The 22023-nt window shown below is 40.5% G+C and overlaps 1 protein-coding gene across 1 annotated transcript in view; it reads right to left on the minus strand.

The window, feature by feature from the left end:
* The window catches only part of lmbr1 (limb development membrane protein 1), a 55887-nt gene that overhangs the window by 28747 nt on the left and 5117 nt on the right, over positions 1–22023 (minus strand). The window contains exons 6-9 of the mRNA XM_060928573.1: positions 16676–16802; positions 13863–13931; positions 3127–3191; positions 2800–2872 (exon numbers count right to left, since the gene is read on the minus strand). Coding sequence (XP_060784556.1) covers positions 2800–2872; positions 3127–3191; positions 13863–13931; positions 16676–16802 — 334 coding nt within the window. The remainder of the gene's footprint in view (positions 1–2799; positions 2873–3126; positions 3192–13862; positions 13932–16675; positions 16803–22023) is intronic.

Raw genomic sequence — 22023 nt, forward strand, 5'->3', positions numbered from 1 at the left:
ATTCACATCAAAGATTTAGTTTTATCTGTATTGTTTCTTTCATCGTTTTATTTCAAATTAAAACCAACACCACCATTCAAAACCGTATAGTTTATTGACTGGGAGTATATTTAGTGGGGGACCCAGTTTCTGAGACAGACCCAGATATACGCGGAAATTAGAGCGTTTATTAGCGGTTCTGATCCGTATAAAATTCCTCAAAACGACTGGAATGACGGTGCAGATTAGTGGCCTAGCGTTAGCATTAGCTACATGTTGGAACATACATTCTTTTTTCTGAAGAACATTTTAGAAAAAAAATGTTGCGAAAGCCAAAACATTTACTCTTAAAAGGACTCCGACTTGAACTGTAGGCTGGATGGTAAACTATTCCGGCCCTCCATGTCTCAGCAACCCCACGGCCATCTAGTTACACAGCGATGCTTATTATTGTTAAAACAAGATCCGAAGTCTTACCTGTAAAATAACAATATATTGCTCTAGGCTTTCAAACAACGTTGTACGATTTTATTTTAATTTTACCTAATAGCAGATGGAACAATAATTACGGACGCTAACAGAATCAGCACATTCCGGTTGTAGCTGTACTCATATCGTAGCTATAATCAGTCATTCTTATAATAATCAAAGCTAGCGGTAAGGACATTCAATGAATGGAAAGACACGCTTTTGTGTCTCAAATAGTAAACCACGCCCTCTACGGTAAATCGATATCAATTACACAGTGAATTATCCCAGAGATAAATCTCTCTTATCCTGTTTATCATGGACGTCGGTCCATCGCGCGCGCTCCGAAACGCAACAGCAAAATGAAGACAGTGCTGCAGTCCAGACTCATGTTTTTAGTTTTAACATTCGTCGTTGCGATATTGCTAGTCGCTGTTTTCCACAAAAAGTGTATTGTGTCCTAAACTGGATATAAAAAGATGCATTACCGTCATATGAGATGCGTATACAGTACAACCCCGATTCCAAAAAAGTTGGGACAAAGTACAAATTGTAAATAAAAACGGAATGCAATAATTTACAAATCTCAAAAACTGATATTGTATTCACAATAGAACATAAACAACATATCAAATGTCGAAAGTGAGACATTTTGAAATTTCATGCCAAATATTGGCTCATTTGAAATTTCATGACAGCAACACATCTCAAAAAAGTTGGGACAGGGGCAATAAGAGGCTGGAAAAGTTAAAGTTACAAAAAAGGAACAGCTGGAGGACCAAACTGCAACTCATTAGGTCAATTGGCAATAGGTCATTAACATGACTGGGTATAAAAAGAGCATCTGGAGTGGCAGTGGCTCTCAGAAGTAAAGATGGGAAGAGGATCACCAATCCCCCTAATTCTGCACCGACAAATAGTGGAGCAATATCAGAAAGGAGTTCGACAGTGTAAAATTGCAAAGAGTTTGAACATATCATCATCTACAGTGCATAATATCATCAAAAGATTCAGAGAATCTGGAAGAATCTCTGTGCGTAAGGGTCAAGGCCGGAAAACCATACTGGGTGCCCGTGATCTTCGGGCCCTTAGACGGCACTGCATCACATACAGGCATGCTTCTGTATTGGAAATCACAAAATGGGCTCAGGAATATTTCCAGAGAACATTATCTGTGAACACAATTCGCCCTGCCATCCGCCGTTGCCAGCTAAAACTTTATAGGTCAAAGAAGAAGCCGTATCTAAACATGATCCAGAAGCGCAGACGTCTTCTCTGGGCCAAGGCTCATTTAAAATGGACTGTGGCAAAGTGGAAAACTGTTCTGTGGTCAGATGAATCAAAATTTGAAGTTCTTTATGGAAATCAGGGACGCTGTGTCATTCAGACTAAAGAGGAGAAGGACGACCCGAGTTGTTATCAGCGCTCAGTTCAGAAGCCTGCATCTCTGATGGTATGGGGTTGCATTAGTGCGTGTGGCATGGGCAGCTTACACATCTGGAAAGACCCCATCAATGCTGAAAGGTATATCCAGGTTCTAGAGCAACATATGCTCCCATCCAGACGACGTCTCTTTCAGGGAAGACCTTGCATTTTCCAACATGACAATGCCAAACCACATACTGCATCAATTACAGCATCATGGCTGCGTAGAAGAAGGGTCCGGATACTGAACTGGCCAGCCTGCAGTCCAGATCTTTCACCCATAGAAAACATTTGGCGCATCATAAAACGGAAGATATGACAAAAAAGACCTAAGACAGTTGAGCAACTAGAATCCTACATTAGACAAGAATGGGTTAACATTCCTATCCCTAAACTTGAGCAACTTGTCTCCTCAGTCCCCAGACGTTTACAGACTGTTGTAAAGAGAAAAGGGGATGTCTCACAGCGGGAAACATGGCCTTGTCCCAACTTTTTTGAGATGTGTTGTTGTCATGATATTTAAAATCACCTAATTTTTCTCTTTAAATGATACGTTTTCTCAGTTTAAACATTTGATATGTCATCTATGTTCTATTCTGAATAAAATATGGAATTTTGAAACTTCCACATCATTGCATTCCGTTTTTATTTACAATTTGTACTTTGTCCCAACTTTTTTGGAATCGGGGTTGTACATCAAGCTGACAATGCTAGCTAAGTTAGTCAAACGCTAGCTAGGTTTTTCACACTTGGCTCGCTAACGAAGGCAGTAGCAATAAACTACTGTAGCTACCTAACATGACCAACGATTGTGATACTACAAAGTAGCAATTATCACGTACATTCAATCTACACACGCCACGTGCTATAAAGCGCGTGTATATTTTATAGTACGTTAGATTGACGTGAACGTGAACACCGACTCACCATCGAGTTTGTGTCGTAAAGCTTCTTCCTGTAGCTGAATGCAGTACAACTGTTCGTCTACGTCCTCCAAAATCTGAGAGAAAGAAACATTTCCAGATCAGACGGTTAATTTTCTAACGTCCCATTGCTTCGTCCGCTAACAAGTAGCGAACCGTTTCCTGAATTAGCGTAAATGAACGTAACGCGGGTTTATAATTTTTTTAATTTTAACAAATATGTGCAGGTAAACCTGCGCAGGACATGAACTCTCCACACCCCGGCATGCTCCAAGAAAATGGCGATCTACGATATCCAGACTAATCGAAAGATAACAAAAATCACACGTACCGTGGGCTTGACGAGCAACTGGCCCATGACGGTGAACATTCGGGACAAACCCACTGGAGTACACACTGCGAGAGAGAGAGATCATAGTTATGATGTTCATCGTAGCCGTTATATCACATTTTCACTCATGCACACGTCTGGCTCACACGCAAACAGTTAGCGGCAGATGCTAAGTGTCTATTTGATTTATACAGAATCTTTTTTTTTTTTTTAATATTCACCACATCTGAGGTAAATGTCGATATTCCCTGTCATTCCGTCTCCTTTGCACTGACGCAGCACCTTCACCGGCCGCGTTCTGACTGATCGACGTGCTTCATTAACCAACCTGTGCGTCCGTATTTCACCGTCGCCTAGCAACAGCGCTCGTACAATTTTAACCACCTGACGGGCAACAGGGTTCATCCCCCCGAGAGGGAATGAAATTCCATGACTTTTCCAGGTTACAATCTTATTTTTCCAGGACCTCAGCCGAGAAAAACATGAACGCAGAAATGTTTCTATTTTCTTTATCAACAACAATAATCATCATTCAAAATGCAATTAAAACTTTGAATTATGGAAATTAAAGATTCATACTATTTCTTTTTCTTGTGAAAATACATTTTAAAATTTTATTTACAAATCTTATTTGTAGTACATGATGTACAGATTGTTGCCTCGCACACAGGTGGAGATATACAATGGTGCTTGAAAGTTTGTGAACCCTTTAGAATTTTCTGTATTTCTGCATAAATATGACCTAAAACATCATCAGATTTTCACACAAGTCCTAAAAGTAGATAAAGAGAACCCGGTTAAACAAATGAGAGAAAAATATTATACTCTGTCATTTATTTGAGGAAAATGATCCAATATTACATATCTGTGAGTGGCAAAAGTATGTGAACCTTTGCTTTCAGTATCTGGTGTGACCCCCTTGTGCAGCAATAACTGTTGATCAGTCCTGCACACCGGCTTGGAGGAATTTTAGCCCGTTCCTCCGTACAGAACAGCTTCAACTCTGGGATGTTGGTGGGTTTCCTCACATGAACTGCTCGCTTCAGGTCCTTCCACAACATTTCCATTGGATTAAGGTCAGGACTTTGACTTGGCCATTCCAAAACATTAACTTTATTCTTCTTTAACTGTGGTTGGTAGAAGAGAGCAACTGGACTTGCTTGAAAAGTCTTGAAGACGTTTCGCCTCTCGTCCGAAAGGCATCATCAGTTCTGTCTGTCTAATAGGGAGTATCAAGTATACTTGATACTCCCTATTAGACAGACAGAACTGATGATGCCTTTCGGACGAGAGGCGAAACGTCTTCAAGACTTTTCAAGCAAGTCCAGTTGCTCTCTTCTACCAACCACAGATTACTATGTACCTGGACGACTGAGTATCTTCACAGATATATTCTTCTTTAACTATTCTTTGGTAGAACGACTTGTGTGCTTAGGGTCGTTGTCTTGCTGCATGACCCACCTTCTCTTGAGATTCAGTTCATGGACAGATGTCCTGACATTTTCCTTTGGAATTCGCTGGTATAATTCAGAATTCATTGTTCCATCAATGATGGCAAGCCGTCCTGGCCCAGATGCAGCAAAACAGGCCCAAACCATGATACTACCACCACCATGTTTCACAGATGGGATAAGGTTCTTATGCTGTAATGCAGTGTTTTCCTTTCTCCAAACATAACGCTTCTCATTTAAATCAAAAGGTTCTATTTTGGTCTCATCCGTCCACAAAACATTTTTCCAATAGCCTTCTGGCTTGTCCACGTGATCTTTAGCAAACTGCAGATGAGCAGCAATGTTCTTTTTGGAGAGCAGTGGCTTTCTCCTTGCAACCCTGCCATGAACACCATTGTTGTTCAGTGTTCTCCTGATGGTGGACTCATGAACATTAACATTAGCCAATGTGAGAGAGGCCTTCAGTTGCTTAGAAGTTACCCTGGGGTCCGTTGTGACCTTGCTGACTATTACACGCCTTGCTCTTGGAGTGATCTTTGTTGGTCGACCACTCCTGGGGAGGGGAACAATGGTCTTGAATTTCCTCCATTTGCACACAATCTGTCTGACTGTGGATTGGTGGAGTCCAAACTCTTTAGAGATGGTTTTGTAACCTTTTCCAGCCTGATGAGCATCAACAACGCTTTTTCTGAGGTCCTCAGAAATCTCCTTTGTTCGTGCCATGATACACTTCCACAAACACGTGTTGTGAAGATCAGACTTTGATAGATCTCTGTTCTTTAAATAAAGCAGGATGCCCACTCACACCTGACTCTAATTTCACCTTCAAATTAACTGCTAATTCTAGAGGTTCGCATACTTTTGCCACTCACAGATATGTAATATTGGATCATTTTCCACAATAAATAAATGACCAAGTATAATATTTTTGTCTCATTTGTTTAACTGGGTTCTCTTTATCTACTTTTAGGACTTGTGTGAAAATCTGATGATGTTTTAGGTCATATTTATGCAGAAATACAGAAAATTCTAAAGGGTTCACAAACTTTCAAGCACCACTGTATATCTCCACCTGTGTGTGAGGCAACAATCTGTATATCATGTACGACAAATAAGATTTGTAAATTAAAAAAAAATCATAAAAATAAAAATGTTATCAAATGATAAAAATATAAATTGTAAAGTTGTACATCTGCATAAACATTATCAAACTAAACAAACAATAAAACATAATAGCAGCCTCGCCCATGTTAGATATGTCAAACGTCTTCACGCGTAACGTGCACTGTGCCTTGTGTCCGTCTCCCGGCACTCGCCGCAGCCACTTCCTGTATTCTGGCTTTTGTAACCATCGATCAGTAAACGAACAATTTCCAGGCATCACAATTAATAAAAACATATATAACTAAAAAAAAAAAACCACAACACTATACTAAAACTACCGAAAGCTGATCGTTTATGAGCTAACGCATGATGTTTGCGGGTGGCGCCATTTTGTACAGACCTATAACGCATGCGTCAAATCACAGCATTGCATCTTAGACTCCGTTCAGACTGCACCCTGAAACGACCCATATCCGATTTTTTTGCCCATATGCGACCTGTATCCGATTTGTTATTGACAATCTGAACGACACAGATCCGATTTTTTTCGCATGCGACCCAGGCCGCTTGGATATGTGGTCCTAATTCCGATGCATATCCGATATTTTCACATGCGACTGCAGTCTGACTGGACAGGTCGCATTCATGCCACCTACACGTCATCAACAAGAGACAAACGTCACTATTCTGCGTTGGCTAATCCCGCCTCTTTGGTGGAAAACAACATTATTTGTACAGTTTTCAGAATTTAAATAGACTTTTATAGAATTGATCAAGCTAATGGTGGATTTGGTAGGGACCTGGATGTTGATCTGTTAGCCTGATTAAATAAAACAGTTTCTATAACTGATTTATAACTTAAACCATCCTGCATTACAAGATTATAAGATTGTTCTGGAAATTTCCAGTAATTTGACACCTTCGGTCTCATTAGTCTGCTGCCCACATTAATCAGATTATTGTGCGAGTTCCGCCGCCGCCGCCACAAAAACCACATCGCCAGGTCTCGCCTCATCTCCATGCTTTACTTGCAAACTTGAAGAGTGCGCTTTTTTTTTTTGTTCACGTATTACGTAGATGTGCTTATTACGTGTCAATTTGCGCATGCGGGACACTTTTGGGTCGTTTTCCGTTCATATTGGAGATCGCATACAAGTCTCATATAATTGGTAATGTGAACGGCCTAACAAAAAAATCGCATTTCACAACAAATCGGATATGGGTCGTTTCAGGTTGCAGTCTGAACGTAGTGTTAATATTTTACCAACAGATGCCGTTCGCGTCGCTATAAAAACACTGAATCAGAGATGCCTACCCCAAATTTTGAATTTCAGTATTCTTAAAAACATTTTTCAGTATTTTGGAATGACTTTCAGTAACATTAATTTATGCGCATTTCCATTATAAAGAGGTGTATATACCAATATGTTTAACATTTAAATTATTAAAAAGAACTGTTTCGTGTGAATTGAATAAACAAAACGCGAGCAGCCATCTCAACTGAATTTCCACTCGACAAATTTCTAGAGCATACAATAGATCACATTTTTATAAATACAATAGTGTTCCCTGTTTGCAGACATTACGGTTGACGAACAATCATTGGTATTGAATGCAACTCCTCAAAAGTATTATATTATATTGCCTGGCAAAATGTTCTACCTGTTAACGGATTCTAATAAAATTTTTCTTATTTCATGCCAAAGAGAGTCCGACATTGTTATGGGTCAGTCCATGAAATGGGGTTACCAAAATGTGACAGAGGGAGTCACTTAAAACAATTTACAACTGAAAACTTTTATTTCCATGAAGCATTGACCATATAAGAAAATATAACATACCGTAAAATACCAAATAATAGCCGAGTTCCAATTAACCGCCGAGTTCCCTTTAACGGCCGGGTGTACGCGTGTGTTGTGACAAATAAAGGCCGGTTCCGAATACTCGCCGGGGTCTAAAAAAAAAAAAAAAAAAAAAAAAAAGCGTCCGAACGTTCTATCTAGAATCTTGAGGCCCAGCACTTTTCTGGTTTTCTGGTGTTTAAACGATTTTGCATTGCATAGTTTTCTACCGAAACAATATGAATGAATGAATGAATGAATGAATGAATGAAATTATTTCTATAATACTGTTTACAACATTTTGTTACGTGATAATAAACATGCCATTTCAATGTTATAATCTTGGTCTACCGTAATATTTCTTGAGGAATGCAACTCCGTAACTTTTGACAGATGTCTTAGCCACCCCTTTGGGTATACCCAACGAAAGCCAGCGTGTGTGGTGACATTGAGGACTGCGGGTTTCCAAGGTTGGACTGCTGCTTCTGTTAAACGACCTAAATTGCCGAATGCATGCGTCAAAGCACACACTGAGTTTTATTAAAGACCTTATACCATTTCACTTGCCCTTACCCATTCGGATCTGGAAGACGCTTTACAAAAAAGGTGAGAGCGTTCTAACATGCATTTCAGTCTGCTCGCGGCCAATCTAATCCAAGGGGCCTTTTCAACAAGTAATCTGTCGTGCAAGTTGGGCAGAAGCACGCGTCAGGCAGGCAACATGTAGGCCTACAAGTCAGTAACCTATTCAACTAACTTTCATCCGAACTTTAAGTTTTCTACGGGGTCGAGCCACCGTACCAACTCACTCGGCGAATAGGCTCATATCGGCCAAATAGGGAGACGTCTTGGAGAGAAACGTGAGAATGCAAGATGACAGTATGTAGCCACTGCAGGTCACTTATTTTTCAGCATAAGAAAAAACCCTTTGGTTTGACACTTCGTACCCTAATTATGTTGCTTCAACGTCGCGCCCTCCATGCAATTTCAGATTGACAGACATCGCGAAGCGCAAAGGGTGGAGGCTGCATGGGTGAGGGTGACAGCAAGTGACCATAACTTTGCAGAGTAATTAAATCACAGTGCTGCGCACAGACAATGGTGTGGTTTCTTGATTATTTTGTAAAGCATGCGCTTAACTAGTCATTAACAGGAAAAGGTGTGTGATTTATCCTTTATCCACCCCGACTGTGCCATGCGAAGATGCATTCTGCGTCTTCAAAATTCCCCGAAGTCGGCACCGTGCTATCTGTAATCTAACTCTAAACAAACTCTAAGTTATACTGGTTAAAAGTAGGCCTATCTGAGAATGATTTTTTTCCCCGTTTTGAGGTAGATTTTGGGGAAGGTGTTTGTGAAGAAGGAATTAATCGCCTGTTCCAAATAGCCGCCTAGTCTCTAATACGCGCCGGGTCTCTTACGTGATTGAGACAAATAATCGCCCGGGCTATTATTTGGTATTTTACGGTAGTTAAGATAACTCCTGCTCTACAATGTATGATAAAATCCATAAATATTTACCCGCTTGCTAATGTAACAAGGACACGAACAAGCTTTTAAAAATAAAGGAAAAATATTGATAAAATCAATTTTTTGCTTTTATTTGCTTACTTTAAACATTAACACTGAATAAGAATTCATTAGAAATATTAGTTCAACATCATTGAAATACCAGTATTTCACAAACTTCATAAAATCTCTAAGATTTGAACAATAACAAGTCATTAACAGGAAACAGTTTCATCCTATATGGGGTAAATGAGATTATTAAAACCCTTTGATGCAAAACATGGGTCAAAAGTGACCCGGCTGAGTTTTTATCTCCTATATCTTTGCAATAAATTAATTCCATCATTCAGTATTCAAGGTATTCCTCAATTAACTTGTTTTTGATCGTCATACATCCTTATTTTATTTTTTCCTTTCTTACTTTTTGAATAAAAACCCTTTTTGTATCACTACCCTTCTAATGCACAACATGGGTCAAAAACGACCTGCATTCATTTTCCAGGTTATTTCATGTATGGCTGAGTGTTTCTATCATATACTTTTGAAATAAATTCATTTTGTCATTTACTTTTCCAAATATGCAGTAAATATCTTGCTTTTGTTTAGCACAAATCATCATTTTTATTTTTCCTTTCTTAAGTTATGAACAAGCACAGCTTTTGTAATTCTACATCAAGTTTACACACATGGGTCAGAACCGACCCGCATGCATTTACTACAGCGTTTGGTGGGAACTGTGAATTGTGCTTGTGTCGGACATTTCACAGCTCAGCACAGCGCCCTTTGCCCATCTAATACATGTAAGTAATGTTTTTCAATTGTTCTAACATTACCTTAGAAAAAAATTGATGATGTTTAGGTTCCCTTGAGAGTGCGTAGATTACTTGTCAGAAAGTTACAAGTAATTACTATTAGCTACCGAGCTGTTGACATATTCTACTTTAGTTAGCTAATTTTATTGTAGTTGGCTTAGCTAACTACATAGTTAATAAATAAATAACTGGCCCCATTCACTGCTAAAGTAATTACTTGAAACAAATTATTATTATAGTATTAAGACATTTAATTTTAAATCACACTTGGATGACCCATGTGTAGTAATATAAAAAGTATTTTTGTTCATCAAGTAGGAAAGAAAAAATTAAATTAATGATTTGTGGTAATTAAAAACAAGATATTTAAAGAATACTTGGAATATTCAATCATAAAATAAATTGATTTCAAAAGATAGAGCAAAGAAAAACTCAGTCAGCATGAAATAACCTGGAAAATGAATGCGGGTCATTTTTGACCCATGCTGTGCATTAGAAGGGGTGTGCATATGTTTTGCATCAAAGGGTTAAATTCATTACTTTACTTAGTCACACTTATATCTGCACTTCTCTAGAGCACGTGTTATGGTGTGAGATCCCGCGAGAAGTTATCTCGCGTCAGGTCAGCTGACCTAGATTGAGTAAATAGGTCTCGCAGGTTGTGAACGAACCAGGAAGTGAGTGGACGCCAAGTTAGGATGTGAGAAAAAACATCGATAATTTCTTTTACTGCAGTTTGTTTAAATTTCTTTCTACCTACATCGTTTTATAGCATATTCTTCTTTATATTAAAAACATCAATCATGATTTCAACTCGTTTTATTTTTTATAAGCCTGGTTTCTAACGTAACCCGGTAGGACATCATAATGTTACGTTCACAACCTATTTTTAGTGGATGAATTCGAAGCTAAATAGTTTATAGAACCTTCTTAACTTTATTATGCGAGTGTAAAACTAAATCGCAAGTACCATGAAACTAATTTTATTGAAATTCTCAGAAAGTAATGAAGGTTTATTTAAGCTCAAAGTCAGCAAATATTCCATGTCACAAAAAACGTGTCATCCGTGTCCAGTCACAGGGGAAGAAAATGTTTCACATTTCTTTATTTCAAAAGAAAACTTCATTTTTTTTATTTATTTTATTTCTTCAAACAATATTTATGGATAATCTGCTAAATATTTCTTTAAATCATGGAAATTAAAGATGAAACCCGGACCAATGAAAAGTAACATTATTTCATGGACTGACCCTTATCTTAATGTCGCAATATATAAATCCTTCAGCATAATGCTTCAGAAGAGACATTGAATAAAATGACATTTATAATTGGATTTAAAACAGTGGAATGATCCATTTTTTGCCACAATCCCAACAGCACTAATCATAAAATTCTGTTTTTGATCATATTACATGTACATTTGCACTTGCAACACTGAAAAGACTTTGAATTAAAGAAGTCCAGCCAGTGTTTGATATTTCAGTGAATAAAAATCAGACATGTAAAAAGAAACTGAATAAGTTTAACTCGCATTTCATGGCACTAATCGGCAAGTTCAACTCCAAGCACAGGTCAACCATCACCGCTTCAGCACGGGTCACGTTCCGTGTCTTTTCATCCACAGATTTCGTAAAAAACTGCTGGATACCCCCAGATTTACTTTCCGCCTGACTCGCCATTTCAGCATACTCCATACGTTTTTTTTTTGGAGTTGACATGCCGCCTGCAGTCATCGCGACCACCATGAGTGATGTTAATGTCAGTTCTACACAGTTTGCAGTGCGCGTATCCATTGCCCTTTTGACTGGGTGTAACGCACGGCCATTCTACCGTATCGAAAATAGCACGAACAAATGTGCGGAATCCGCGCATGTCACACACAGCATGTGCGGTTATCGTAAAAATAAATAGCCTAGCCGTGAATCGCGCATAGATTGAAAAAGTCGCTTGGACATTTAAAAACAACTCACTGGAATTTTTTAAGACTTTATAATAATTCCGTACAGAATAACACTGTTTGCCGTAACATCGTATTTACGTAACTTTTCCGTACGGCCAATCCGTACTCTGCTGAATACCGATGGTTGATCGTCGCGATGATTTTTCTTTGAAAACGCGTACGTGCACGTGTACAGAAACTTTAGATATACAGTTGAACTCAAAATTATTAGCCCCCCTTAAATTTTGGAACATTTTCCCAAATATCCTCCAAATGTTTAAAGCATTGATAAAAATTGATATACACAAACAATCACCAGTACTATTCAGATGTTTGTGGTGCATTTTGGAATATGAAATTAGTTTTAGGCTGTCTTTATATGAAATATGGTAAAAATGAGTTGGTCAAAAATATTAGCCCCCATGTGGATTCTTGCTTTTAAAACACAGTTAATTAACCAATCAGCTTTTAAACAACACCTGTGCAATCAATTGGCTTCCTAGCAACACCTGTAGTCAATTGGCTCCATTCAACAGTTTAAAAGGACTCCAAGGAACAGGGCATTTGAATGAATGAGGAGGATTACTATTTGTCACAATGCCGAAGACTAAAGAAATAAGTCTTGAACTCCGACAAAAGATTGTGGAGGCTCATGACAAGGGCCAAGGCTACACTGCCATTTCGAAGAGGTTTACAGTCTCCAGAACTGCAGTTCGGTGCATCATTGCCAAGTACAAGGAGACAAATTCGGTCAAGAACAAACCTGGTCGTGGACGCAAGTGTAAGATCTCAAGAACTCTGGAAAGAAAAATTGTCAGAGATGTCCGTAAAGAGCCCCGTACATCTGCAAAGGAAATTGTTGCTGACCTGGCCTCTTCTGGAGTTTGTGTGTCAAGGCACACTGTTGTGAGGGCTCTTCATCGGAATGGGCTTCGGGGCTATCGTCCCAGAAGAACCCCCTTACTAAAACATCACATCAAAGCCCGACTAAAGTTTGCCCGTGAGTACTTGAAGAAGAAAGATGAGTTTTGGAAGTCTGTGCTTTGGTCAGATGAGACGAAATTGGAGCTGTTTGGGCATATGGACATTGCCTATGTATGGCAAAGAAAGGGAGAGGCCTTCAACCCTGTGAACACAGTTCCCACAGTTAAACATGGTGGTGGCAGCATCATGCTGTGGGGCTGTTTTGCAGCCTCAGGTACAGGCAGTCTGGTTCGGGTGCATGGCACCATGAAAAAGGAAGATTACCTAAAAATACTGAAGGAAAACATGCAGAAGTCTGCTCTCACTTTGCGCTTAGGTCCTCGTTGGGTCTTCCAGCAAGATAACGACCCAAAGCATACATCTAAAATAGTCCAGCAATACTTCAAGGATGCCAAGACCAACGTCATACAGTGGCCTGCACAGAGCCCAGATCTCAATCCAATAGAAAACCTGTGGCAAGTGCTGAAAAAGAACGTCCATGCACGAAAACCATCCAATTTGGGCCAGTTGGAACAGTTTGCAATGGAGGAATGGGCCAAAATTCCTCAGGAGACCTGTGCCAACCTAGTGAAAAACTATTCCAAGAGGTTGTTGTCAGTTGTGGGTCAAAAAGGGTACACAATTGACTACTAATGGTCAGGGGGCTAATAATTTTGAACATCTCACTTTTGCTGTTTTTGGTTGAAACTCAGTGTGATAATAAGATATCATAATGAAACTTGTTGGACAATGTCTTCATAGTGCATTTATTTCAAGAATAAAAACATTTGTTGTCAATGGTCATTTTCATGGAGAAATCAAGAATTATGTTCAATTCCACAAGGGGGGCTAATAATTTTGAGTTCAACTGTAACCTACAAATGAGGGCATTTTATTTGTTTAAGACCAATTTTCCAGGATTTTCAAGGACTCAATTGAAATTCCAGGTTCTTCCAGGCCGTACGAACCCTGGGGCAAGTGCACCGTGTGTTACCTCGCTGTCCGTCAAGACACGGACGCTTTCTTAACCTTTCCAGAGAAGCCGTTTCCATGGTTACATTCAGATGAGCAAATGAGGTAGCTAGTGAAATATTTGTGCGCGGGTGTGTGTACTCACTCAGAAGCAGCAAGCCGCCCATCAAAGAGATACAGGAGTACAAATAGGGCAGGTAGAAATCCCACAGGTCTGCAACCCCACACACACACACACACACACACATTCAACAAAAGCTAACAAAGATGCGATACACATTTGTGTCAGATAACGGAATCCAGGGACACATGTCGGCCCGGGGGCATTTTGAGTTATTGACAGATTCAGAAAGTACAGTTTCTAAGCTTTCCAATGATGCCTTCCATGTGGAGATCTGACAATATTTGAAGAATGTGTGGCCTTTTGAAAGTGTATACTTCTTAAAACAGAAAAGGGAGAAAATCGCCCTCAAAGTTTTCCATCTCAGCTACTCTGGGTGCAGGGCGGGCACATAATGCTGCTCATTTGCATGACATTAAGGAAAGCCCTACCCCCTACGAGCTAGCACGATGCTACTTTCATGTAAACAAAGATCACCACGTCAATTTTCCTTCCATACAAAGTATGCCCAACACAATTATGAAGTACAAAAATAAGTCCTAAAGTATACTTTAACGTTTTGTGGTTGAAAAATTACTCACACCGTAAGAAAGAAAGAAAGATAGCACGATGATGACACAACTAACACAACACTAGTTTCATGTAAAGCCTCGGTTACAACCGGCTGTACAGTAGAGCCCTGCACTCCCGCGGGACTCCCGCGGGACCCGCCGCAAAGCAGTGCGGCGCGGGACAAATTTTGAAAGCTCATTGCGGGCGCGGGCAGGACCGGAAGTGCACATATGCGCGCGCGGGCGGGAGCGGGAGTGCACATATGCGGCGCGGGTAGGAGCGGTGATAGGCTGCAGTCCCGCTAACTAAAAACGTGCTTGAAATAAAATTAATAATTTATAAATTTATGTCTATCATATATAATTTGTGCTGGATATTTTATTTGGTATTAATAAAAACATTTTAAGATGCCTAAATTTGCAGAGAAAGTCAGATTGAGTGAGAAATGGCATCTTAAACTTGCCATTGATCACCCTAAGGGGAAATTCTTTCATCACTCTAATAACTCGCAGTTCACACCCAGCTAGCAAGAGAACCATGAGTGAATTGATTTACTTGTTGCGTTAGTCTACAACTTTAATCTGAGAGACATGTTACACAGTGACGGTAGGCTTGACTCAATGCTATCCCAGAAATCCTTCCTGTAATATGCAAATTTGGCTGTCCAATCAGAGGCGGCCAAATTTGCATATTACAGGAAGGATTTCTGGGATAGCACTGAGTCAAGCCTACAGTCACTGTGTAACAGGTCTCTCTGATTAAAGTTGTAGACTAACGCAAGCAGTAAATCAATTCACTTTTTATTAGTTCTGCTTTGCAATAAAAAAAAAAAATAAAAAAAAAACATTGGTACAAAGCAAGCCCATTCACTTTTTTATGCCGATCAGAGAATTACAATGGTTTCTCATGTGATAAAAATGTGTGATTTGTGATTAAATATTTTAATCGTTTGACAGCACTAATTATTATTATTAGAGATGCTACATGCTGAATTCAGAAACAAGGTAAACAATAACAAACGTGAGCTGTAGATATTTATGCTCAAATCCACTCAAAGTAGGGGGCGGGGCACCATCACGCTGTGTCAAGACAAGAACTTTCCTGAGAAATAATGCGAACGTCTGCATCATGCGGGATCTGCGGGCGGGAGCGGGACAAAATATGGCAGGCGCGGGCGGGACTGAAAATCATAATTTTTTTGTGGGCGCGGGCGGGACTGCACAATGCGGGCGCGGGCGGGACTGAAAAATCCGACCCGCGCAGACCTCTACCGTACAGTACGTGCTTCTACGGCCGGTCTACATGCAAAAAACGCAAGAAACACACGGAGAGCGCGCGTGTGATGTGCTGATTTTCGAGCCGCAGACCGGCCACAGAGGTTCTTTGTCATGTCAAACAAACTCTACGAGCACTTACGTTTTTTTTCAGGTTGCAAGACAAACTTATGGCCAACGCGTGTCTTTCTCCATGAACAAAAAAAAAAAAAAAACCGCAGCGATTTGGGAAACGCCAAAAATCACACGGCCAAAAAATCGTACGTCCGGTTGTGACCTAGGCTTAACCAAACCACAACACTCTCCGTTACATGCAAAAATAACCACACAGCCTTAGATTAATAAACTCACCCCATCAGAAATAGAAACGGCGCCTTGCACACACCAATGCCTCCGATGGAATGTAATCCTAGAACGGTCCGTGTATCATCCGATCATTCAAGTATTCCATTCAATCTGGAAAACGAGGTTGCGGGTTTTTTTGCTAGAAATGGTTATCTCCGATGTAAATACCGTGCGTCTGTTTGCTTCGCGGTGTTTCAGCTCCTCTGCGCTCTGTTTAACTTCCTCATTCCATAGTGAAATCACACGCCTGTATGCAGCTAAGTAGCCACGAGCTCAGCTCGTATCATACAGCTGATTCGCGGAAAAAAAAACAAAAGACTTAAATCATCATGTGAATGGCCCATATGGTAATTTAGCCACACCCCCCAGCAGGCTACAGTCCTGACAAAAACGAGACAATTTGCAACAAAAAATGTATGCTTTTCCAACAAAACAATCTATTATCTGAAATACTGATTGCATTCTTCAAGAGCTCAACTTGCACATGATGGAAAAAAACAAAAATCACAAATTTCTAAAAAAAAATGCTTCTTTTGCGATTATCTCGGATTCGTTTCGGCCGACATGCGTCCCTGGATTCGGTGAGGGGTCACATTTAGCCTCTTTTAGGTTTTAGTACAATGTGAAAATTTAGATTCCCGCACAGCGAGAACATTATGCACGTACCATAGAGAGACTCCATGCTGGCAGCATCGTTGTCGATGAGTGCAGACGCGACCCACACGATGCCCAGGATGAGCAGAGCGAGCAGAAACAGCATCACAAATGTCTCCAGGATACGAGCTTTCAGGCCCTGAACACACACACACACACACACACACACACACGGCTTTAACTGTATCTCAAAACACTATTCGTAATAGACACAATGTGCACAGGAGGTGTGTGCAGCAGGTGTAAATGAGGTTCTAATTGGAGCGTTAGCTCTAAAAGCCGCAGGAGCTACCTCTAGAACACCCTCACACACTCCGAGTACGAGTGCAGACACCCAGCTGCAGTCTATTAGCAGTTTCATTTCAGCTTTTCCAGGTCACTGAGCACTAAGTGTATCATAAAACTGTGCGCGCGCGTTGGTGAAGGTGTTATGGGGGAAGTCCTGCAACCAACAGGCTGACCGACAGAGAGAGAGAGAGAGAGAGAGAGAGAGAGACCATCACACTCACTGTGTCTGTCTCTCGCTTTGCATCTCCGTCTCTCACACCGTCTCACGCCCCATCTCTCTCACTCGCTTGCCGTGTCTCATTGTCTCACGCCATCTCTCACTCTGCCTCATGCTGCCCTTCCCTCAATTCAGTTCGAACAGTGCTTTACTGGCGTAAACGTCAGCCACGTTACTGCCAAACAAAGTAAAGAACTCAACAGACAAACTTGCGCTTTATAACTATATAACATTCGCAAAAATAAATCCAGATCAAATAAACAAACTAACACTACGTTCAGACTGCGACCTGAAACGACCCATATCCGATTTGTTGTGAAATCCGATTTTTTTTGTTAGGCCGTTCACATCACGGGCGATTGCTCTAAGACAACGAGGGATTTTAGCCTCCTCTAAAAATGACGAACATCGAATCATAGAAATATATGTGCTCAAACCAACTACAGTGCGAAATCATTCCGTTATAACTTTCCCCAGTTCGCCTAATGTGTGCGTGAGTTTTTCCCCCTCGTGACAGCGCGATGCAGCCCAGCCTCAGTGCACTTCAATGGCATTTGGGAGCTCTGCGCTTTTCAATCTCAAAATGCAAGACGGTTATTGGACAAATACTGTGAAAACGCCCGCCCACGGACTCCCAGCCTCACAGTGGGAGGGACATGGCAAAGCTTTCCGCAAGGAGACTGGTGATTGGTGAAAGTGGCCGGATATTTTCTTTGATTGACAGCTCGTTTCAAATATAGACAGGCAGCGGTGAATCTCAGTTCAGTCCCATGCGGATTCGCAAGTGCTGTGGTGTATTGTAAGAGATCAGCTTACATTTCGATTTCATTCATTACATACGGTTTCTACCAGCTTTTTTAGTTTGTATATATTTTCATTGTAAATATAGTGTTGTCAAGTTTGCTATCTTAGTTCCAGAAATGTCGTTTATTTGAGTGACTGAACTTGAACTTGAGGGGGCTAGTCAGCTAGCAAGAAAGCTGCGCACGGATGCCAAGCATTGCTGATTTAATTTTGGCGAAGCCATTTGCCAGTCTTCCTTTCGAGGAAAAAATTAAAATTAAAGAGCAGGGTAGACCAACGCCTCAAATTGACTTGGTGAAAAAGGTAGGGAATAATACTCGTTCCTTTCAGCTCTCCTGGTACGAGAAAGTGAACTGGCTAACAGCAAGTGACCCACATCAACAACAGTAAATAGGCTACTTTAGTAATATGTCATGGATGGACCAAAAATATAGAATCTATTTAAAATGTTTATGCTGAGTATATTATATTGGAATATATATTTTTCTGGATATGAATTAAACACAGCTACAATTTGGAAAACATTTTTAAACAAAAACACAGCCGAGAACATTTCACACTACAGACCTGGATTAAAAGTGAAGGGTTATCAAAATTGTCAATAAAACATTTCTCAGTCAAAATAAGTAAAATATAGGGAAAGTGTCATTGAATGAAATGTGTGGCACCCAGCTCTATGTTTGGCTCCCCAAGGTCAGTGCTTGTGCCTATTCCAGAACACTCTGCTGTTACTGCTGAGGTTCCTCACAAAGAGCTGCTTTCAATAATGATCAATTTTTAAACAACATGCCACAATTTTAAAATATAAAATGTTAAAATATACCCCCCCCAACACCACCATCATGTATATTGGACAGTAGGCTAATGGGCCAAAAGAACCTGTTATTTCACAGTTTGTGACCCTGCCAACAATCAGCCAGATCAGAGGCAAGAGTATGGGCAAAATTGATGTGTTTTTTTCTTTTAAAATCCGGAAATATCGTAACCGACCAGCCTCCCCTGTTTGAAAGACTACCAGCCGCCACTGGTTCACATTACCAATTATATGAGACTTGTGTGCGATCTCCAATACGAACGGAAAACGACCCAAAAGTGTCCCGCATGCGCAAATTGACACGTAATAAGCACATCTACGTAATACGTAAACAAAAAAAAAGCGCACTCTTCATGTTTAATAATTTCTTTTTTTTGTTTGTTTGTTTAATTATCTGGTTAGTGTTAAAGTGTGAGGTCTCGTGTGTGTTTTTGTTTCTGAACCGAAATGAAAACGTGTAGCCTGGTAACGAGGGTTGACTCCTAAATGTCTCTCTAATTTCTATATAAGTGCACGACATGTTACTAGGAAGTAATGGATTTTTAAACTCTATATAGTGCACTCGAGCTTCAGTAGGCAGTCATTTGGGATACGGCCGCTGTATTACCAAACTCTTAATTCAGGCTTAATAATTTGCACGTTTATTTCGTCATATTAATAAACTTTTTCTACATTTTTATAAATATTTATTTAGATTGTTTATAGCCAGCTGAATTCTGCAACTTCTCTCAGCACTGGCTCAAGGTGCAGAAACACCAGTGCAGTTTGCTATGGAGACGAGGCGAGACCTGGCGATGTGGTTTTTGTGGCGGCGGCGGAACTCGCACAATAATCTGATTAATGTGGGCAGCAGACTAATGAGACCGGAGGTGTCAAATTACTGGAAATTTCCAGAACAATCTTATAATCTTGTAATACAGGATGGTTTAAGTTATAAATCAGTTATAGAAACGGTTTTATTTAATCAGGCTAACAGATCAACATCCAGGTCCCTACCAAATCCACCATTAGCTTGATCAATTCTATAAAAGTCTATTTAAATTCTGAAAACTGTACAAACATTGTTGTTTTCCACCAAAGAGGCGGGATTAGCCAACGCAGAATAGTGACATTTGTCTCTTGTTGATGACGTGTAGGTCGCATGAATGCGACCTGTCCGGTCAGACTGCAGTCGCATGTGAAAATAACGGATATGCATCGGAATTAGGACCACATATCCAAGCGGCCTGGGTCGCATGTGAAAAAAATCGGATCTGTGTCGTTCAGATTGTCAATAACAAATCGGATACAGGTCGCATATGGGCAAAAAAATCGGATATGGGTCGTTTCAGGGTGCGGTCTGAACGGAGTCTAACGCTACGTTCACACTGCAAGGCTTAATGCTCAATTCCGATTTTTTTGTGAAATCCGATTTTTTTGTGAGGTCGTTCACATTAACAAATATATGCGACTTGTATGTGATCCTCAGTATGAACGAAAAGCGACCTAAAAGTGTTCCGCATGCGCATTGCAGGATACGACGACGTCACACGCAGTGAGCATGGCCAGTGTTTACGGAAGTAAAACCGCCCGGTTGCGGTATGACCCATCCAATCTAGCTTGAATAGCTGCATCCCCCCAAATGGAAATCAGCTCCCTAACCTCTGCGTCCTTCCATTGAGAAGATTCAGAACCTTCACAGCCCGAAGCGTCCCTCGCATTGATGTCATGCGCAGGGGCGCAGATACGTTTTTTGAACTGGGGGGGGGACAAAAAACTGGGGGGGACAAAGCTGCCAGCAAACCAACCCCAACCCCGATATGCCTGTCAGACTTGTTGTTAGTAACCATAGCAACCAAGCTCGAGCTCGCAACCTGTGCAGTCTGCGCAGCTCAACCAACCGAATATCAGTCTTTGTTTTGTTTTATGTGAGTTGTTGCAACTATGTATACACTGCTGTGCACCTCAATAAACCGAATGGTAATTAGTCTTTTGATTTTTCCGTGAGGTTTGCCTTATGCAAAGAAAGACAGCATAGACGTTTTTTCCTCCCTATAAGTGGGGGGGACCGAGCGAGGTGAATTTAAATCTGACTCGTCCCACCCTCTATCTGCGCCCGTGGTCATGCGCCATGTTGTTGTAACTTTTTTTGAGAGACCCGCCGCCTACTTCAGCGCAGAATAGTGACGTTTGTGGCTTGTTGATGACGTGTAAGTCGGATGAATGCGACCTGGCGGTTCAGACTGAAGTCGCATATGAAAAGAGCGGATAGGGATCGGAATTAGGACCACATATCCAAACGGCCTGGGTTGGATTTGAAAAAATCGGATCTGTGTCGTTCATATTGTCAATAAAAGATCGGATACAGGTCACATATGGGCGAAAAGATCGGATTTGAGTCACTTCAGCCTGCAGCGTGAACGTAGCCTAAGAGTGAATTAAACAACGAGCTCAGGACGTGCAGTGTCCCACTGTCTCGTGTCTCTCTCGGTTTCTGAGGCAGTGTGGATGAAGGACAGGAGAAGATAGCTGAGCGTTTATCACCACACACACACACCAGTAAGGACTGAACCTGCAATCGCCCTACTAAGCCTGTATCACTACAGGCAGTGTGACAGACAAAACACAGAACGCAAACACACACCATGAATCACTACGCAGCACCCACACACACCGAATATACGAGTTTAGGAAGATGTTTGAAGTCGTGTTAACACACGACGGATTATTATACGTCTTCAGCGCCACCATTCATACTTTTGTGTTCATTTTAATTTCACTTAAAGTAAAAAAGTTTTCAAAAATAAAATTACATACGGAAATTAAAAGTTCCTTCAAACATTAAACGTGTTGATTTAGTTTTCAAAACGATTACTGAAAATAAATTGAGTATTAAATTAAAAAAAAAAAAAAAAGCACAGTTTGGTTATTCGTGTCTTCACATAAATGTGTTTATTTTGTCTAAACAAAAATATATTTCACGATGAGTTTAGTGAAAATTCAGTGCGGGGTTTTTTTTCCCTTCTTTGGGTTGAAATAATGAACGGCGAGTTGCCATGGCATCGAGCAAACACGAAACGTGGCGGCTGAACCGTGGGAACGCAGCTCGCACACGATGATGAAGCTTTTTTTTCCCCTTTTCAAAATCACATTATCCTTCCTTTACAGATCTTTTGTTTTTCCCCCCTTACTCCGTCTATTTCTTTGTTTTTTATTCTCATATTCTACAACTCTGTCATTTTTGGGTCCTTCATTCTC

Source organism: Neoarius graeffei, chromosome 1 (assembly GCF_027579695.1).
Source record: "Neoarius graeffei isolate fNeoGra1 chromosome 1, fNeoGra1.pri, whole genome shotgun sequence".
Classification (NCBI taxonomy): domain Eukaryota; kingdom Metazoa; phylum Chordata; class Actinopteri; order Siluriformes; family Ariidae; genus Neoarius; species Neoarius graeffei.